Source organism: Protopterus annectens, chromosome 2.part0 (assembly GCF_019279795.1).
Source record: "Protopterus annectens isolate FY-2018-M chromosome 2.part0, PAN1.0, whole genome shotgun sequence".
NCBI classification, from domain to species: domain Eukaryota; kingdom Metazoa; phylum Chordata; order Ceratodontiformes; family Protopteridae; genus Protopterus; species Protopterus annectens.
Window position 1 is genome coordinate 923,650,021 of NC_056728.1, and position 22,496 is coordinate 923,672,516.

At 40.1% G+C, this 22,496-nt stretch overlaps 1 protein-coding gene across 1 annotated transcript in view; it reads left to right on the forward strand.

Moving 5' to 3' along the window:
- Window positions 1–18,649, forward strand: part of CCNI (cyclin I) — a 1,428,732-nt gene extending 1,410,083 nt beyond the window's left edge. Inside the window, exon 7 of the mRNA XM_044061168.1 lies at window positions 17,134–18,649. Coding sequence (XP_043917103.1) covers window positions 17,134–17,592 — 459 coding nt within the window. The 3' untranslated portion in view covers window positions 17,593–18,649. The remainder of the gene's footprint in view (window positions 1–17,133) is intronic.
- The last annotated feature ends 3,847 nt before the right edge of the window (window positions 18,650–22,496 follow it).

The window sequence follows — 22,496 nt, forward strand, 5'->3', positions numbered from 1 at the left end:
TAGACCTTCATTTCACTCTTACTGGTACTTGTCTGTCATAAATCACTCCTGACACCCTTCTTCACCCTGCCTGTACTCTCTTCTTCACCTCTCTTCCACACATGCCATTACTCTGAACTGTTGATCCCAAGTATTTAAACTCATCCACCTTCGCCACTTCTACTCCCTGCATCCTCACCATTCCTCTGTCCTCCCTCTCATTCAAACACATATATTCTGTATTAGTCCTGCTGACCTTCATTCCTCTCCTCTCTAGAGCATATCTCCACCTCTTCAGGGTCTCCTCAACCTGTTCCCTACTCTCACTACATATCACAATGTCATCTGCAAACATCATAGTCCACAGGGACTCCTGTCTAATCTCGTCTGTCAACCTGTCCATCACCACTGCAAATAAGAAAGGGCTCAGAGCTTATCCTTGATGTAATCCCACCTCCATCTTAAACACATCTGTCACTCTCACTGCAGATCTCACCGCTGTCACACTACCCTTCTACATATCCTGTACCACTCTTACATACTTTTCTGTCACTCCCGACTTCCTCATACAATACCACAACTTCTCTCTAGGCACCCTGTCATATGCTTTCTCTAAGTCCACAAAGACACAATGTAGCTCCTTCTGACCTTCTCTGTACTTTCTCCATCAACACTCAGAGCAAACATTGCATCTGTAGTGCTCTTTCCTGGCATGAAACCATACTGCTGATCATTAATCATCACGTCCCTTCTTAACCTAGCTTCTACTACTCTTTCCCATAATTTCATGCTGTGGCTGATGAGTTTTATCCCTCTGTAGTTACTACAGCTCTGCACATCACCCTTATTCTTAAAAATCATTTTTCTCCACTCCTTAGGCATCCTCTCACTTTCCAAGATTTCATTAAATAATCTGGTTAAAAATTCCACTGCCATTTCTCCTGAACACCTCCATGCTTCCATGGGTATGTCATCTGGACCAACAGCCTTTCAATTCTTCATCCTCTTCATTGCTATCCTTACTTTCTCCTTGCTCATCCGTTACACTTCCTGATTCACTATCCCCATATTATCCAACCTTGTCTCTCTGTCATTTTCTTCATTCATCAGCCCTTCAACATACTCTTTCCATCTGCTCAACACACTCTCCTCACTTGTGAGTATGTTTCCCTCATTATCCTGTATCACCTTTACCTGCTGCACATCTTTCCTAGCTTGGTCCCTCTGTCTAGCCAATCGGTACAGGTCCTTTTCTCCCTCCTTAGTGTCCATCTTTTCATACAACTCTCTATATGCCTTATCCTTAGCCTTTGCCACCTCTCTCTTTGCCATGCACCTCATCTCCTTATACTCCTGCCTACTTTCTTTGTCTCTCTGACAATCCCACTTCTTCTTCGCCAACCTCTTTCTCTGTATACTCTCCTGTACTTCCTCATTCCACCACCATGTCTCCTTGTCCTCCTTCCTCTGTCCAGATGTCACACCAAGCACCTTTCTAGCAGTCTCCCTTACTAGCTCTGCTGTAGTTACCCAGCTGTTCGGTCACTCTTCACTGCCACCCAGTGCCCGTCTTAACTCTTCTCTGAACTCCACCTCACAATCACCCTTTTTCAATTTCCACCATTTGATCCTTGGTGCTGCCCTCACACACCTTCTCCTCTTCTTGATCACCATCATCATTCTACAGACCACCATTCTATGCTGCCTAACTACACTTTCTCCCATCACCACTTTACAGTCTCCAACCTCCTTCAAACTGGCCCTCCTGCATAGGATATAATCCACCTGTGTGCATCTCCCTCCACTCTTGTGTGTCACCCTATGCTCCTTCCTCTTATTAAAATACATATTCACCACATCCATGTCCATCCTTTTTGCAAAATCCACTGCCATCTGACCTTCTGCATTCCTTTCCTTAACACCATACCTACCCATCACTTCCTCATCCCCTCTGTTCCCTTCACCAACATGCCCATTGAAATCTGCTCCAATCACCTCTCTCTCACCCTTGGGTACAGTCATCAACACTTCATCCAACTCACTCCAAAATGTTTCTTTCTCATCCATCACTCACCCAACTTGCAGAGAATATACACTAACAACATTCATCATTACACCATCAATTACCAGCTTTATAAACATCACTCTGACACGCTTTTCACCTCCAAAACACTCTTGGGATACTGTCCTTCAGGATAACCCCTACCCCATTTCTCCTCCCATCCACACCATGATAGAACAATTTGAACCCGCCTCCAATACACCTGGCGTTACTTCCCTTCCACCTGGTCTCTTGCACACACAATATAGCAACCTTCCTTCTGTCCATCATATCAGCTGGCTCTCTCCCTATACCAGTCATACTGCAAACATTCAAAGTTCCTACCCTCACTACCACACTCCTAACCTTTCTCCTCTCTTCCTGCATTTGGGCATGCCTTCCCCTTCTTCTTCTCCTTCTCCTCCTTTGGCCAACAGTAGCCCAGTTTCCACCAGCACCCTGTTGGCTAACTGTACTGGTGGTGGTCGTTAACCTGGGCCTCGACCAGTCCGGTATGTAAATCTGTATTGTTTTCCACATATCTCATTTGGTAAATATTTTACGCCTGATGCCCTTCCTGACGCAACCCTCCCCATTTATCCGAGCTTGGGACCAGCATGAAGAAGTGATGACATTGATATTGAAACCTTTAATTTTCTTACTGTTATGTGTCCAGTTGTTCCTGTGCTGTATTGGTTACCAAAGGTACACAAGTCCCTTCAGAAACCCCCTATGAGACCTATTGTCTCAGGAAAGGGATTTGCCACTGAGCCCATGTCTGTGTATCTGCAGAGTATTTTGAAAGAATATTTAACTCATGTTCGTAGTTGTCAGCGATACTGGTGATTTTCTAACTAAATTATTTGAATGGTTTAAAGTTAATGTGAAGATGGAGATTGTGTTCGTGACCTTAGACATAAAATCCTTATTCACGGTAATTCCCAATACATATGTGTTTGATAGAGTAAGATAGATTATATGTGAACATGGTGGGTACAGTGCAAGGGAGATTGAGAGACTTTGTGATCTTTTAGAGTTAACACTTGAAAACAATATATTCTTGTTTAATAACCAGATATATCAGCAGGTGTCCGGGATAGCGATGGTACTCCCATCGCTAATACCTATGCGAATTTGACTTTGAGTAAATGGGAGGATGCTACTGTATATGGTGGATGGAATGTGTATGCTTCAAATGTACTTTTTTACAAACTTTTGTCGATGACGTCTTTATGGTTTGGGATGGTAGGCAAGATGAATTGGATGAATTTTTGCTTTATTTAAATCAAACTACGGACTTTTTAAGGTTTGAAATGACTGTTTCTCTGATTGAGATTAATTTCTTGGATGTTAAGATTTGGTTTAATGGTAGTGAATTACATACTAGTATATTTAAGGAGGACGTGCATATGATTAGATACTTACATAGGAAAAGTATGCATGCTAAGCATACATTTAAGGGTATTATTAAATGCCAATACATGCGAGCCAGCAGTTTAAACACTCAAGATGATACATGTATTGAGCAGATGGCTCATATGACGGAAGAGTTTATAGCAAGAGTTTACGATATCCATCAGTTAGAAACTACTAGGAATAAGGTAGTGGAGTGAAGGCAAGGGGAGGCTAGACCCTATTTTTCAGATCAAAACAATGTCAGTATGCAAGCATGCCCAAATGATGGTGTCCATCCCCTTCGATATCATATGACATCTAGTAGGGCCAGCCAACCAATAGGGGAAATTATTAGAAGGAATCGGGGTATATTGAAGGCTATACCTGGTTATAACCAGTGGTTAAGTGACAAACTGCTGTTTATGTACAGAAATTGTAGCAATCTGAAGCAACGTTTGTGCTACAAGGATTTTGTTATTAATAAGAGAAAATGCACTACATTTAATGGGAAAGGAACTATTCCATGTTGTAATTGTTTCTGCTGTAATGGTATTTGTGTGTTAAATTAATTTAGTCATCCAGTTAATGAGAAGAAGTTTGAGTTTAAGTGTAGTGCTACATGTAATACTCCTTTGGTTGTCTATTTAGCCAGTTGTCAACAATGTTCAGGTTTCTACATAGGAAAATGTACCAGAAGACTAAGGGATAGAATCATGGAGTCTGACATACGTAGAAGGGTAATGACGAATGCATTAGCCAGACATATACAGGATGAAGGTAAATCCATACCTTTTTGTTTAAAGCTATAGAGATTCTGCATTCTGATGTTAGATGTGGGGACATTAATAATAGGTTCATAGGTTAGTACTAAGCTAACTGCTCTTGCGAGCCATTTTAAGCCTAGCCCAATTATCCCTTGTGAGACTCAAACCCTGCACCTTGTGTTTGTAAGGCAAACACCTTAACCATTAGGCCACCCTACCAATAGGTTGGTAACCAAGGAGTATGACTGGATTGTACGTATGTAGGCAGATGTGTACCCTGGTTTAAATAAACAAGTTACTTTAAAACCCATTTTGAAATGAAAAACAACAGAATGTTAAGTGGCAATAATTGTTAATAATTATGTATTGTATATGTGTGTATATCCACTGGTATGTGTGTATATGTAATATATTTAGGTGAATGTTTGAATTTTAAATGTGTGCATTTTGATAGGTTAGGTTGTGTCATGTGGTTTTATTTCAAATATATAAAAGTTTGTTTCTCTCTCAAAAAAAAAAAGTGTAACACTGAGGAAGGATTTTATCCAAAAACTTTGTTCTCGATTAAATGATTTTAGTGTTGTAAATTATTGCTTTTTCTTTTTGCATACCTAAAGAAATCCCAGTCCCTCCGCACCACACACTCCAGAGACCTCAACCTCACTACCACTATCAACAGAACATGCTGGAGAGACAGAGTCACAACCCAGACACTGCCCATGCTCTGGAATAGACTTCCCATACATGTCATGCAGAGCACCTTGCTGGACCTCTTCAAGAGAAATCTTGATGAGTGGATGGGAAATAGAAAGCTCACCCTGGGGATCACTCCAGTGGCTCTACTTGATAGAGGCACTGTGAACTAATGTTGGGTGGCACGATGCCAGGGCACTTCTGTGGGCTAGGCTTGTAGAGACTCCAGGGCCATTAGCCTAGTGCACACCTATGAACCTATAAGAAGGGTCATTCTGCTTTTTCCTGCTGTTCCAAAAGTTAGTGGACACAAACTCACTCTCAACTTCTTCAGGATAAACACTGTTTTCACCTTGACTGCACTTGTAGATGTATATTGAGTTTTGCTGCCAACTGTGGGCTAAAAGAGGAGAGATGGAAGTAAGTAGCTCACCCTTAGATGGTTAGTGAAGTCCCACATCAAGAGTTTCATCTGGGAGAAGGCCCAATATTGTAGCATTTGTTTGTAGGATCTCCTGGTAAGCATGAGTCCTTGCAGATATTATGCAAGTGTTTTAGACAGTGTTGCAGGTCTACAAAAGCATGCACTAGTCTGGGGTCTAGATTAATTGACATGACACTGCTCTTTCCAGTCATCAGGGAGCATTGATAGGAACATTAGGAAGTCTGACCATTGTAGGAGAGTGGCCAGAGTCTCTAGACCTTGTATTATATGATGCCAGGTATCTGGAAGAAATGAATGGGCTAACATGGAATAACAGCTTTATGTTTGCGGAGAGAATGCTAAAAAAACGATTTAAAACAGTTATTTTGAAACAAAGGTTTATGTGGTTTGTCTTTAGTTTCTCCTGCCCTTGCTATTTCATGCAAATGTGGCTCTGTTCCTGATCTTCTAAGATGTTTACATATGCTTCAAAATCAGGAAAAGCTGCAGAATATTCCCGAATGCCATTGTTGTAGCCAGTTGCTTTTTCTTCAGAAGGACTGCGCAGTGGTGCAGCGGTAGCATTGCCTCACAGCAAAAGGTTCTCCAGTTCATTTCTCGGCTAGAGTGCCTTCCGTGTGGAGCCTGCATGTCCTTTCTGCGTTCATGTGGGTTTTCTCCAGGTACTCCGGTTTCCTCCCACGTTAAAAAGATGTGTCTGGAGTGTTTCTCCCCGGGCCTCCACAGAAAATTGGCTTTGTTCAAAGTCGGATTTTCCCGGTAAACAAATGTTACAAAAACAAATAACATCCCATAAAGCATTAACAAAGTGTACGTGCAGAGGCAGATTCTCCCAAAAGGTTCACTCAAGTGCTACTTTTGCTTAGGGGAAGAGCACCAGGTGTCTTTGTTGTGAGCACTGTCCTGCTATTAAAAAAAAGTACTGTAACAAGTAGGGCCAGAAATCTGTAGGCCTATTGGGATAAAAAAAATGTTAGGGGCCTTGGTCCAGGCCAGCTGTCTACCTGACAAGCCTACTATCAGTGACCTATAGCCTAGAAAAATGATTAAAATAAAGCATCCAAATAAAATTGCTATATAAAAATCATAGGGCAAGGAGTATGAGAGCTTGGAGATCCCATCAGTCCCAGTGAGGCTTTGTCTTAAGTACCCCTTCTACTCCACCCATCCCATGTCCCACTACTTAGGAAATGTTCATAATTTGATCACTGCTGCAGTAGCCTTAGCTGTATGGGTTATATCCTGAATAAGATGTAATAGCCAGCCAGTTTCCAAAGCCTCCGGGCATCAAACATAAGCTTAGATCATTGATGGCTTAAGCTTCCAGTGGAGAAAATCGGTGGTATGATCACTGGCCCCTTTAGAGCTTTCCTGATGCCGAAGGGTGGGTTTATGAGGATCAGCAGTCATTCGGCACATCTCATTGCTAGACAGACAAGTTTTCTTGCCTCCATTAATACCTATTTTACTTCCTCAGAAAAAAAGTTGCTTAAAAAGTATTAAATTGTATTATCCAGGCAGTTGTTTGGGATTGGGATGTATCAGACACTCTTAGTCTTGTGCAAGTAAATTGAGTCTCTAAGGAAGCTTATGATAATTTCCCCTGGCCATTTCTGAAGAAGAGTGTAAAACTGGTGCCTGGGCCGAATGAGAGTCACCACAGTAATATGGGGAGTTGCCTATGTCAGGGTGTTTGCCTGTAAAAACACTTTAAAATATAACAGCAGGAATTAGCTATATGTTTGTCAGATTTGCACTTTAATTTTCCAAGGGATGGAAATTGCAGTATTGGGCTTTGTACATCCAGGGAAATCGTATGTGTCATCAGAAATCCCAGCAGTCCTTGTATGGAATGGACAAGTGGACATCTTTGATCCGTTTGCTACATCCTGCAGTATGGAAAAACTGTCTTCTATCCACAGACCAGACCTAGTGCTTGTAGCATAGGTTTCTGCCCTGATGCATACACTCCACTTTCAACAGTAGAAAATATACTGAGGAGTATATTGCAGATTGGCTGAAGATTAACCTTCTGATTGTGTCAGGGATATCCTTCCTCCTAAGAAATAAATACTTTCTATCTGATTCTTTGATGCAACACAGGAAGTTTTGGCTTAATTTATCCAACCCCCCCCCCACCACCACCACCACCACCACCCCTCTGCTTTGTGGTTCTGATGACAAGGGAACAGTTTCTTCACTTTTCCTGCCAGGTGACATGTCATTTGGAGATACCTTGCACATTATGCAGTTGTTCTTAAAGGGAGTGGGGTGGATCTTATAGGCATGAATAAGCCTGAGCCCTTTATAATACTCTTTGTGCTCCAGGCATTCAGGGGCACTTTTGAATCAACATTCCTAGGCCTAGACTTCCAACTACCTGCCCCTAAGAAACTGGACAGCAAAGTCCAAGAAAATTTCAGAAACCCCTGTAAAATAATCAGGTGAACCAGTGGTGGTTTTGCAGGAGACTACAAGAGGATCTAAGCTAACACTAAATCTCACTAGATTCCCAAATGACAAGGAGCACAGGGACGTCTCTTTATTGGATCACTGTTGCAGTATTTCTAACAGGATATCCTGTCAAGGATAGCCGTACATCTGGCCAGCATACTAAAGCCTAGGCATCTTTCTATCGCATCATATGTCCAGTGTATGACCTCAACCTGAAGGTGCTAGTGGGTACATATAATGGAAGTACAAGCACAAATTACCCCCAACTTCCTTGCCACCAGCCTGTACACTTAATTCTTGCTTCATATTCAGTCTTTTTCCTTTGTCTTGAGCAAATAAGTATCCCCATCATGGACCCTTCCTTCTTTTTTCAGTTTGTGACTATAATTTTTTGTTTGTCATTGAAGAAAGGGAATTGTGATTATGGGAGGCAAATTCCTTATAAGGGACAGTCACTATGACTTTTTTTGCCTTGGAGCTAACCATAATTACAAAAACTGTTCTATTTGTCAGTCAGTCTTCCATAAGGCTCTTCGTAGCAGATATCTTAAAACATTTACATAGCGAATTAGAGACCAAAGGAGCTTGTGTAGGGTAATATGGTTTCTGAGACTTCCTGCTCAGATGTCTCTGCTTTGCTGAAAAGTAGCCTGAAACTTCAGCTTTCATGTCAGACCCAGATTTCTTCCTTACATCTCTTGAGTGCTTAGACCTTCCACGTTCCTTGGCTACTCCCTTTATTGTGACCTTGTCAGAGGCCATTGTGGTCACAGCCCTCATGCACATCCTTTCTATATGATGAGATGTCTGCTTTTGCTGAGAAAGCGGAACTTCAGCTTGTAATTGTGGAAGGACTGAGGACATATCACAGATTCTTGTCAAGGAAGAAGTACCTGGCTTTTTGCTAGAAGTATCAGAGCTCGGAGTCACAGCTAAAAAGAAGCATAGCTTCTCTCTCCCTCTCAACAAACATCTAAGGACCCACAAAATGAGTGGTACGATTTATCTCAGGGGCTTTAAAAAGCCACTATGTCTCAAGTCCCCTACATTTGTCACTGCTACTGTTCCTAATTAATTTCCTCTTAGGAGACATAGAGATCCTTTTTCACAGGATGAAGACTCAGAATCCAGTGTAGACTCTCTGGCTTATTCCTCACAAATTCATTCCCCGGTGGGTATGCATATGATGAATAAAACACCTTGTTCCTTAATCTCCATGCAGAGAGCTTTTATTTCGGGATTCTATTCTTGAAGTGATGTATCATTTTATTATGAAGTTAAGAAGAAATGCAGAAGAGATGTGACCTCTTGGAAATGGGTAGTCCCTAAACCTTCTGCCATTCTCCCTGTTTTAGAGGCTTTTTGAGATACTTTTTTAATGCCTCTCTCAGTCTAGCTCTCTGCACCTAAAAAAAAAAAATGCAGATTTGGTTCCTGACTCCCATAAATTTTTATATAAAAACCCATCTTCCAAACCTACTGTAATTTCCTTTCAGCTAGAAAACCTACTTTGCTGCTTCCATCTTCCAGTGTTCTGCCTAGTGACAAGGGCAGCAGAGTCATTGATTGATAAAGCAAAAGAGTATATACTTCTGCTTTATCATTTTGTGCCAGAAATTATCAAACTCACATTACAAGATGTCTTTTGTTTCTATTTTGGGATAGTTGAGCTAGGGCCTGTAGGATTAGCTAGAGTCAGATAATAATTCACATGCCTTATCTCTACTAAACTCTGCATCTCAAGTAACTAGACACTGTGTCAAGTGTAGTTGTGATGCAACTAGTGCCTCATCAAAAGCAGGTGCTGCTGGCTTTGAGCTTAGCTTATTTTCTTGGTTATGACTTCAGTCCTTACCTGAAGATGTTAAAGCTAGGCTCCTAGATTCCGTCCTGGATAAGGAACTTCTTCAGATGCTTACAGGAAAAAGGTAAAATAATGCAAGGTTCCAAGTAAATCTTTCTATTTCGTGAAGCAAAGTTTAAAAGGAGCTACCCTTCAAAAGATAGTCCTTTTTTTTCTTCAAAAAGAGCTGTAAAGAGTGAAAAAATCCTTAAAAAGAAATTCCAGGATAAATCCCAGCAGGAGTGCAAAGGCTCTAAACCTCCCTTTCCTGACAAGCCAGCTTATTTATGACCATTGCCCTCTGCCCCCCCCCCCCACACACACACACACCTTGGCCAATGTCCTATTCCCACTTTACAAAAATTTTCACTGTCTCTCCCAGTCTGGGAATTCATAACTGCAGACTGGTGGGTCCTTTCCATCATCAAAAACGGCTACAAAAGTGTCTTGCATTGCTTCTCCTCATCTCTCAGGTTTTCCCATAAATATTTCAAAACTAGGCTGCTCTTGCCTTCCCTTTTCTTCAGGAGCTCTCTTCTCAAGGAACAGTAGTGTCCATTCTTTTTCATCAATTAGGAGGAAGTTTTTTCTCCAGAATTTTTCAAGTTCCCAGAAGGTAGGGTAATTGAAGACCCATTCTGGACCTCTCCTTTAAAAACACCTTTATCATTATTCCAGGTTTCAAAATGTTGACCCTTCAGTCGTTATTCCCAGTGAGCCTTACTCAAGCTTTCTTTGTAACACTGAATTTAAATGACATCTACCTGCACATTCCCATTCACCCAGGAAATTAAAGATTTGTTTCTTATCATTTCACTTTCAGTTTTCAGCTGTACCCTTTGATCTTTCCACTGCCTGAAGGGTATTTACAAAGTGCCTTTGCAGACTTCAAGGAATTTAAAAGTTTCCTTATTAGGCTTATTCGGAGGATACTCTTCTGAAAGACTGGCACTTGACAATGGTTTCCTGCATTATCTGGATCTAGTTTAAATCTCACATTGTCTTTGTTATCCCCATCCCTGGATCTGGTTTTCCTTGGATACAAAGTCCTTAACAACCTTCCTTTCTTCAGACATTTCTTGTCAGGGTATCCCCAGTCCCTTCTACCTTTAGCTTTAACTTCAGCAAGAGAGGTTATTGTGGCCATGAGTACATGACATTTCCTAATATACTCTTTGATTCCTCTACATGCGGAAGATTCAGTGGTACCTCATATGACTTTGGACTCAGCACTTCCACCCTATAAACTTTCCAGTTCCTCTCTTGCCCTTCAAGTAGGAGATGTTTTGATGGATCAACCTGATTGCTTAGTGGTTAAGGTCTTCGCCTTCCATGCACAAGGTACAAGGTTTGATCCTGACCTCCAACCAATGTCTGTTTGGAGTTTGAATGTTCTCCCTGTGTCTCCGTGGGGTTTCTCCCATGTCTGAAAAACATGCTAAGTGTTTCCATCTCAAACTCACCAGTAAATGGAGCTGTGGGCAGCAGCACAGACTGTACATGGTGCCCTATAGGGGGAAGAGTTGTACAGGCCAACCGCTTTGGGCATGTACTGTGGTGTACAGTATCCTCAAAATAGGAGAACACGGATCACAGACTGCATGCCATGGCAGGGCTAGCCACTCAACAATGTAAAATATGGCTATAGGTGATTCAGTCATGTTGACTAATGTCACCAAAAAAAAAGGGGGGGGGCATGGGTAGTTACTGGTGATAAGTGAGTTGAGGACCTGGCCTACTCCAACCCATGCCAGGGACCCATGCTAATGGTGGGAGGGGTATATGTGCCCCTATTGGCCAGTGTGTGCCCACCATAAAGCCCAGCAGCCCTGGGTCAATAAGCTACTGGCTGGCCAATGTCTAGTTACCCAGCCTGAGTTACCTGGGATAGCTCTGTTAAGTGTAAAACCAACCAACCTGCCAAACAAGAACTGAGAATTGCTACACTTAATGTAGGTTCATTGACAGGACGCAGCTTGGAAATGGATGACATGATGATATGGAGGAAGCTGGACATCCTATGCATCCAGGAGACAAGGTAGAAGGGCAGTGCAGCAAAGCCACTTGGCTTGGGATCCAGAGTCTACTACTCAGGTGGAGGGCAGGTAGAAATGGTGTAAGAATTGTGGTGAGAGAGGCTTTAGAAGGCAGTAAGTGATATCATCAGAATTAATAACAGACTCATGGCAGTCAGACTCCAGTGTAATGATAGGGCAGTATTCATAATCTCAGCCTATGCCCCACAGCAGGGTTGTGATAGTGAGGAAAAGAGTGCATTCAGACTGTAGTTGCAGGACCTACTAGATAAAGCAGGACAACATGAATTGGTGTTGATAATGGGTGACTTGAATGCACATATCGGGACAGACAGAACAGGATATAAAGACTGCCTGGGTCCACATGGGTGGGGCAACAGGAATAAAGAAAGAGAAGCCATTCTAGACTTCTGTCTGGCAAATGGCTTGATAGTAGCCAACACATGGTTCAGAAAGAGAGACAGTCACAAGATCACATACAAGAGTAGTCAGCATGCAACTCAGGTAGACTTCCTCCTAGTAAGGAAAAAACACTGGGGCAGAATCCATGATTGCAAAGTCATCCCAAGTGAAACAGTCGGTCCACTAGTTGCCACAAGCAGTGGTCAGATAAGGCTCTAAGGTCAACAGAAACCAGGCTGAAGACCTGGAAGTTGACTGGAGAGAAAGTACAATTGAAGGAATTACTCAGGGCTCTAGCATCCCAAGAAGAGGAGGAAATAGGTGGAGTTGAAGAAGAAGAATGGAAAAGCCTAAAAACAGCATGTGTTAGGACTACAGAAAAGATATGTGGCCGAGAGGAAAGCTGGTGGTGGAATGTCAGGAAATCATCAAAAGAAAAAAGGAGTGCATGAAGAAGGAGGAAACAGAAAAGACTGACCAGGCTAGGAAGGACTACTGGTTGGCTAACAAGCTAAGAAAGAAGTTGCAATAGCAAAGAACAGGGCATCAGAGGCACTGTACCAACTTCTGGAAAGTGACTCAGTAAGGGGCACAAAGAAACTATATCAGGTTGCAAGGCAAAGACAGAACGATAAAGATGATAGTCAGACACTCTTCAAAAGGGATGCCAGCAGCAACCTGCTCACCAGCCCAGAGGACATCAAAGGCAGATGGAAGGAGTATTTCCAGTAGCTTCTGAATGAAGAAAACCCCACAGGAGCTGTACTACCCCCAGAAACGGCCTACGATGAGAGAAGAGGAGGAGCCCACTCTAGAAGAAGTAAGAAAAGCACCAAGGAAGATGAAGTCAGGGAAAGCAGCAGGCTCAGATAAAGTTACAGCAGATATGCTAGAGATGTTGCATGACAGGGTAGAAATGGTTCCTGAGGGTACAAATAGCAGTGTGGAGAGAAAAGCGTATCCCAGATGACTGGAGAATAAGCATACTCGTGCCAGTGTACAAGAACAAAGAGGACATCCACAACTGTAGGCAGTACAGAGGCATCAAACTCTATCACATTGCATGAAAGTTCTGGAGAGGGTTATTGATAAATGGATACGCAGAGTAGTAGAATGTAAGATGGGAGATGAAGGGGAACTTCCTTTACGCACTTCCAACCATTCCTCTCATTCCCAAAGTCATCCTCAAACTCAGTGATTGACCAAAAATCTTGTTGTTGATTCCCTTTTTGCCCAGACAGTACTGATTTACATTTTATTTAGCCTGGCCAAGGGCAGTCATCAGATTACCACAAAGGATGAACCTGCTTTGACAATACAAGACTTATCTGATTCATCCAAATCTCCAGACTGAGATTAACCGTTTGGATGATAGGATTTTAATTCCATTTATGAACTTGTTTTGTAGAGGACATGCTACAGGTATTTACAAGAGTCTAGAAAACATACTACAAGAAAATTTTGTTTCCAAGTGAAAAAAAATATTTTTGGTTACACAAGAAGAAACAGGATGCTTATCAAATTGGGTATTCTTGACATGCTTGCTTATTTGTATGAGCTGCTCACTTCTGGACTGGCACTTTGTTCTATCAAAGAATACTTGTAAGCCATTCCTGCTTGCTTACCTTTAGATCCACCACTATCTATGTATGCATTTTGGGGTCCAACAGTTCTTGAAAGGCATTCCACACATTAGACCCTCAAGAAAAGCTACCCTTCTTCTTGGGATCCAGATTGTGTCCTACAAAAACTCACATTTGCTCCATTTGAACCTGCTGTTTCATTGTCTCTTAAGGATTGTACTTTGTAGCTCTGACTTCAACAAAAAGTTTCAGAGCTGCAAGCCTCAAAAGCCTCTCCACCTTTTCTCATCTTCCATATGGACAAGGGTAACCTTTAGCACTTTTTCCTTTTTGCCTAAGGTGATCAATGAGGTCTCCTTGAAAACAAAACACTTCATACTCTGTGTTTTTTCTGCAGTTGATCACTCCAGGTTTCTTTGTTCATCTCCTTAAATCAGCCCATCAACCTTCCTACCTTTTTGTCCATCTCCTCAGAACAGTGGAGAAAAACTCTTGCTGACTTTGGGCATTCATAGGCAGCTCAGGTTTTTACTTTGATAAGACCAAAGAATTAGAAAATCTAATCAACCACAGTTTCTTTTCAAAGTAGAAAGCTAACTCCCTAGGTTCTAAGCATCTCTAACTGGATTTCTAAGGCTATTCCATTTATTTCTTTCATGGAAAATAGTGTTCTGTTACAGTTAAAGATCACTCCAAGAACAGTTGCTTTTACTCTTTTGGCTTCTTCAAATGTCTAGGTACTGGATCTATCCTAACCGTAGGTACCTGATCTTTTATGACACTTTTACCAAACATTTCCAGACTGATAGCTTTTCTAGATGCATGTTTCAAGAAATTTTAGACATTAGCTCTGCACCTCTCTCCAACTTCTTTCCTTTCTATTTAGATAGCTTTGGGAATCTCCCAGTTGTTAGTAATACTGCAACAGTAATCCAAGGCATGGCACAGTACAGTTGTGAGAACTTACCATAACAGTAGATGTCCAACTGATCACTGCTGTATTACAGTCCTCCATCTTTTCCCTCCTCTTCTTATTTCTCTGTTTTTGGCTGAGACATATTGATTTGTAAATAGTTACTTCTGCTTCAGTACAGTGGTCTGGGGCAAGAAAGTCCTAAGGTAATTTGCTGTTTTATGTTGCTTAGGAATGCCCTAGCACCTTCAGGCTGAAGTCAACACAGGAGGAAAGCACCCCGGCTTAGATATGTTGACTGGATGTATGACTTTCCTTGGCAAAATATCCCAAGAGTCAGCAGTAATGCTACACCAGTGACCAGTCAGACATGTACATCTGCTATGAAAAGTTATTACACAGCTCTAATGTCCTGACCATTTTGACAAGAACGTGTGTACATTTGCCACTTTAGTGTTGTGGCAGTTAATTGTCAAATACACATTAAAGCAGGAAAAATATTCCAACAAATTGAAGACTTGGCTTTGAATGAATCAATCAGTGAATCTTCTTTAATAGACTAAATGTGCCTTTAGAGAGGGGATGCACACTATTAAAAGTGGTTATAATGCTGGAGTTTGCCTATTCTTGAACAGCAGCCATTTGGATGGTGATCAGTAGACATGTCTGGATTGGACTATACCTTTGGCTGGAGTATGTTAAAGGGCAAATTTTCAATGTGCTATTAGACAAGAGTTGCTTTTCTACTCCTTTTTCAAAAAGTGCGTAAAGAATGGAAGAGAAGGGTAAAACAAAATTGGTTTTGGTACCTCCATTTCCAAGGTACAGTAGAATCCATGCTACCAAGTAGTGGTCTTTTACTGAAAGAACTTGGGAGGAGAGCGATTCGGTCAGAGAAGGGTGTATGATAAAAAGAGAGTAGGGAGATGGGTAAAAAAATGGTCTCTTGCTTAACCAGTATTGACTGTGACTCCAGCTTCCTCCCCATATGCCATTTATCCTCATCTCTTCTTCCCGCTTCTACTGGAGCAATCTTGACTGACTTCAATGAGCCCTGGTTCAGATGGAAGCATATTCAAAATCCAAAGCCATGTTCAATGACTTCCTTGGTATCAGAGCAACAGTTCAAAATTGATGGTCTTTTATGTTGAAACAAAGTGCTATTTGTGAATAGTACAGTTTGTGGAGTTGCTGACTTCTCCAAATGTATTCTGTTATGGACGTGTAGAGATAAGGGTATAGAACTGTCAGTCTCTGGGAATTTTAGCTGGATATGTTGATGAAGGTTAGTGTTGCCACTATGATAGAAGGATGGTGGTTTCCAATAGAGGCAGTTTCTCAATTTATCACTTTAAGATGAGCTGAGTGTTGGAGGCTGACCTTATTAAGCATGTTGCATTTGAAGCCAGTAATGGGGATAATTTTTTCACAGATAAATTGTTTCAGAAATCTGACTTTTTTCTGTTGCTGGAGGCTGTTTATGGTAATTTAATGGCTGTGACACAGTGGAGTCTAGCAGCCCTGTGCATGTTACCATTGTGAAAATAATGTAGCCAGTGCTGCCCTTTGAAGAAGAGCAATAACCCAAACAAGCAAAGTCTGCAAGAACCAAGACAATCACTGAATACCTCAAACAAGTGTACTTTGTCATACTGTGCTTTATGGTTCATGAATGCATCACAAACACACCCCATTCTGTTGAGTAGCATATTTTTAAACAACTTTATCATATTGTTAATTTTTCAGTTTGATTTCATATGCATTAATAATGAAAAAGAAATATATTAAAACTTCCCATTGATGTATACTTTGTTTCCTTGGTACTTAATTTGCATCGGGTTTAATCTTTGAGTTCCACTTTTATGTAATTGCTTTTTTGGCTGCTTGCAGTAATAAACCTGGCAAGTCCTTACAATTCTAAACCAAGACACCAGTGTTGAGCAGCACATTAGTTCCTGAATTTCAAGAAGAAAATTTAATATCATGGAACAGAGTAAATATAAGTATAAAAAAAACTTGTTAGACCATTCCAGATTAGAAGACTCCAGAAATTTTTTTATTGGAAAGCTAATGCATAAGAATGTGAAACTAACTTCAAAGATTTGCAAGTACTGGAAATAGACTCGTCATTAAGAAAGGTTGCTGGTATTACCCCAAATTCCTTGGGCTTCCATTACTTTATATAAGAAGTAAACTTTGTGTTATCAGTGCTTATAATTTCTAGTTGTGTATTTGTTTCATGTAGCTTATTAAATTCATATTTAGACATCGGACGTGCCTATATTGAGACATGGAAGAAAATTTGAAGCTCAAGGGAAATGGCAGGAGGGAGGGTTGGCATAATGGTTAAGGTCTTCACCTCACAGATATAAAAGGCAGAGTTTGACTCTGACAGCTGATTGTTAATACATGCTTTTATTCTTGCCTTTGGAGAAATTGGCTAGGCTTAAAAGGGCAGATAGCCTAGTAAGCGTGCCTATGAAATTTACTGTATTTTGAAATCAATCTTTTAGTTTATTTAGTAGAGAAATAAAGTATATATTTTTGTATGTTAACATTTATCTTTTTTTTCTTTTTTCTTTTAGATTGATAGCTCACAGCTGATTTGCTGTAGGGAGCTCATGGCACGTAACCTCTCTGCTATCCCAGCTTCTCTGCCTCCCAACATTGTGTTCATCTACAGCTCCCGGAAACAAACCGTAGTTCCCTGTGACATAGGAGTATTCAGATATCATTCCTCTGTCTCAGGGCCTGGTTTTACTGCTGCCAAGGATAACAGCTCATCAGACACACATAATCAAATTACAGCACCTTACCAGCACTTGTCTGCTCCCATAACCTGCAAACTTGCTTCTGCCAAACGCAAAGTTGAGGAGATGGAAGTGGATGAGTTCTATGATGGGATTAAACGCCTCTATAATGAAGACAGCGCTCAAGATGTGATGGTCAGGGAGAATATGAGCTTTCTCTATAATGCCAGTGCCTCAAGGCAAGAAGGCAATGCTTCTCCATGTCCACCACTGCAGCCAGTGAGTGTTCTGTGAAGGCATCATCAGTCTCTTAAGAAACCGCACATATGGAAAAGTTCAGTGGCATACCCTACCAGGCTAAAGTGAGTTCCCCCTAAAAAACTTTTAATTATTCTCGTGTTGCTAATCATAGTTTGACCATTTTAAGTATTTGTAAAACAAAAAAAAAGTTCTGAAAAAAAGCAACAAAATATCCCAAAATTTTAATAAAAAAAAGCACAATATTTTTTGTCTTTCTAATATTTGTATTAGTAAAAATGTTTCTGCTTAACAGTATTGCTTACTTTTACCCATCCTTGGCACAAGAACCCCGTTTTAAATGTTTCTTAGTACAGAAGCTTAGTTTGCTACATGGTTTTGTAGTGCTGTTCTTGTTAAAGTGCATTTTTTTAAACTCAGAGTCTTGTGCATGACTTCTTGAATCCTTACGGGCATCTGATTAAAAAGCACTTTGATAGCTGTTCTCATGATGGTATATAAAAAAAAGTTATGTAAGATGAAAAAAAAAGAAAAGAAATTAAAATTACAAGATGCTATGTACACAGAAATGGTACATCTTGTAGGAGTCACTTTTTATTTCCTGTCAATAAAGAATGCAGAGTATCCTTGAGTTTTTGTAAACCTTAAGATCCAAAGTAGGTTTTCTGTGTTTTTGTTCTTTTTGACTGCTTAAGAAATGCATTTTCTGTTCTATGCTCAATCAGTATTTCATGTTGGACGTTAACAATCCATTGGAATATTTATGCAGGAGTTGAGAACAGCTATCACTTTGAGTATTTTTTAATTTATTAAAAAAGGGGTTTTGCACATCAGGCCTGTGTAAGATGAATGTGGAATGTTGCAAAACTGGTGCACTACCCAGGATTGCCTCATCAAGCAGTTATAAGTGAAACCAAAAATGCTTATTGGAGTTATTCTTTACAATGTTTTTTATGCACACCATTCACTGTTGCTGAGTTCTCTTTAAAACCTGATAAATGAACTCAATATGGCCTAATGTTAACTGATAAAAGCCTTCTGAGCTGTTGTTACTGAATTGAGCCTTCTGGTAGCAATAAAAAATTACCTTGTACCAGTCTTGTTTCTTGTTTTTCCTGATGTATTTGAGTGTGAATGACTGTAAATGTGCGTGTGTCCCATAACAAAAATGTTCAAAAGTGTCCAACTTTTTAATAATCTTGATCACACATTTACATATATTGCCTAAGGACTAGATGTGTTGCAAATGTAATATTCCTCGCCTTGAGAAAAAGATTGAATATTGGGCATTTACTGACCATTTCCTTTCACAAAATATTGCAGCTCTGACTCATGGCACTTTGCAGGGCTCAAGGCATTCGTATTACAAAAAAAGTGCCTCTTGAGCAATATTCCTTACCTAAGCTCCTTTGCGGTTACATTGCTGCCATCATAATATATTTGTTCAGACCACAAAGTACCCATGCTTCTGTATTCAAGAACTTCTCTGTACGGAAGAAAATTATAATACTCCTATTCATAGTTCAAAAGAGAGAAAAAGTGCAAGGAATAAATTAGTGCAGGTTGTATTTATTCTCCCCATCAAAGGAAAGGAGAAATTTGATCATCTGAGGTTATTACCTCTACCTTTTCTATGTACATCCTCACCACTGGGGGTTGTAGGATTCATATCTTCTTTAGGTAGGATCGGTACAGTATATCATAACATTTTGGTTATATCCAACCTAAACTGCATCATCTTCTTCTGGTATGAAATTCTAAAACATCTTTCCATGAAGAAGTAAACAAACAAACCAATGTGTTCTTGCACAAGAAATGGTCACTTTAATAAGATAAAATCACCAGAGACTAGAGTATCTTTCCATGAAGACACTGACTCAGGTCTCTCACAAAGATGCACTAATAATGGTATACAGAGAGCGCCTTTATGTATACCACATTAATGCATGTACTAATCATTGTTTCCTTACTCATCTGAAAATATTTTTTTTACTGTGCACTTCTTAAAAACTTCACTTTCATTAGCTATTATTGTCTTTGGCAGAGAAGTGTATCTTCAACTTTTCTGCTCTTTAGCTTTGGCTAAATCTATCAACTGATACTATAGTAGTAGACAGCATATCTCTCAGCTGTGCAAAATGTCCAGATTTTTACCTCATGTTTTTGGTTGTTAGTTATAAAATCCTTATAAAATTTGTAATTTTTCTGGCAAATTTGTTGATTGAGGTCACTAAATTAATGACAGATGTGTTTCAGACAACGCATCCTTCAGAAAATGCATACTAATATAAACTCTCTCATTCTAGCAACTTTCTAAGTTTACAAGAGCAATATCTAAAATCCATCCCTGTTTTACGGCCTTTGTCTTACCCATTATTTCTGGCTTTGTACAGAATCCTGGTGCTAAGAGGTTGATAAGTATGGTAAACAGACAGCCCGTATAGATTCTCATCCATTATCTGTTCTGTTTAGACCCTGAACAACTTCAGAGTGTGAGCACTGTTGCTTGTTTAAAGCAAGCTACTAAAATTTGTAAGCAGTATTAACTTCTCTTCTTACTGCAAAAAGTCTTAGTTTTTTGAAAAAGGTATTTCACCAGTGTTCTGCTATGATTTCTTAAAATGCTGGGAAATAGTGCCAGAGAAGTCTCAGTAAATGGTAATTAGTGTGAAATTCAGACAGACTACTTCATCAGTACCAGTTAAGTTCCTAAAGTCAGTTTTTCCTTGTGATAGTGTTGGAAGTTCATTATCCTGAGTCACTCTGTATGAGAAGTGCCCAAAGATCTACAACCACACAAGCCTCCCTCTTTCCAACCCAGGGGTACTTATAGTTTCCCTTCTATCTGAGGCAGATTTTAAAAGGTTGGCAGGGCTATCAGAACTGCTAGACATTTAACTATGAGTCAGATATATTTGAAAAATAAACATTTTATTTATCGGTATATTGTTTTGAATCACACAGATTCAGCCACAGAATTTTTTTGCCCCACCACCAAAATCCTAGTTTTAATACAACTGTTAACACGATTGGACTAGATAGGAGATTTCTTCACTTAAGTTGAAAGACATTCTGAAATAAGCAAGTCCCAGAATCCATGGGGAAGCATTCCTCCACTTTTTGAAATATTCCAAGATTTATGGAACAGAAATTGAATGCATCTTAATTCATAGCCATTAGGTCATAGTTCGCCAAGTGTGTTAGGTATGTTTAACAAAGGAAAAAAAACTTCTCTTTGTCATTCTAAAATCAGTCATTGCATCTCTAAGAGTTCCTTACAGCTTCTGTGACACCTAGTACATGGTACATTTTTGAGGTACTTTACCTTTATATAAGGGAAGGAAGGTCATTGGACACTTATGGAAAGAGAAGATTATACCTTTAGTACTTCGCATGCTGTCTTCAGAATTCCATTTTGAGTAAGTGGTAGAAAGTGATAGTTAATTTATCAGATTCTAAAGATGCGTAGTCTGTGTGTCTTAGGGCTCTAAGGTGCACATACAATGCTGGTGATGTGACTCCTAGAGTTGCAGAGCCTAGTGATACTCAGACATGCTAGTTTAGAACTTGAGAATTCACTAAGGGACATCAAAAGTCAAATGTTGGATACTCATAAAAGGAAACTACAATGTGGTACTTTTTACCTTGATGTTATGGAAATAAAAAGGAAAGCTTAAGGTGCAACAACAAGAGGAGTATTTACTAGCTTGTGTACCTCTTTATAGGACTCATGCTTTTCAAAAGTATACCTGCACAGAAGACCTGGCCAGCAAGTAAATAAGCTCTGTGTTATTTTGGGTTTTAATATTACTTACAGAACTATCTCTTTTCACATCATGAGATTCAAGCTATCCTTAAGCAGTAATCCACATCTGTGTGTGGGATATATCAGGATATCAGTGAGTAACACTGTTGCTATGGTATGATCACATGGGTGAAGCCTGAGTGATTAAACAAAGCCAGCCATATGTAAATCCTGATATATCCACAAACAGGAGTGGATTATTGCTATTTTATAGTTAAATTATTTAAAAAAGAAGTTGCTTACCTTTCTTAAATCATGTATTTGTGTAAGGGCACTTCAGTCTTCTTCCAGATTGTCATCCCTATACTGATGTACTGCACATACGTGTGGGACTTGCATTCCCATGCTTACACAGTACATCAGTGCAGGAAAAGTGACAGAGAAAACAGCATCTCCATTGTAGTATCTTTTTTAAACTATTAAAAAGTACAGATTTACATGGGACAGCAAAAACATATAAGGAAAATTAGGAGGGTTTGTTTGTTTAGTTTTGCAGAACATGAAAAAGATTTATATACTTACCATAATGTTCCATGTGTCTTGTCCACTTTCATTCTTTCTCAACATATGGGTTTGGATCTGACTCTGCTGTTACTCCACCTCGTGGAGACCAACAAATTCTAGAGCTGCTTTCCTACCCTCAATGTATCATGCTTAACTTCCCTCAGATCCTTCTTACAGCTTGAGAAAGAAAGAAACTATAAGGGAATTGCCAAAAATGGAGTTCAACACAAGGTACATTTGGTGTTCTTGGTGTCCTTAAAGGTCTCATTCCTCCAGAATTCATTTGTGAGAAATGGAGGGTGGGAGGTTGAGGAAGAACAAAAACGGAGAACACAGATGGAAAGTTATGGTAAGCACATAACTTCTTTACCTGATGATGTCAGAACCAATTTGTTCAACACACTGAAATCTAAAATCGGTCTCCAGTACCCTGTCTTCTTTGGCACTAAAAAGAATCTCGAGTAAGTTCCGGATTCTATGTGGTCTGGAGGGACCTCTTGGATGACTCTTTTTCCAAGCAGCTTTTGAATTTCCAGTGCTGCTGCTTTCCTCTGATTGAGTGGAACATTGGGGATTTTCTTAGGTAATGGGGGTGGAAGGGAAAAGGGAATAGTATAACCTCTGAAATGAT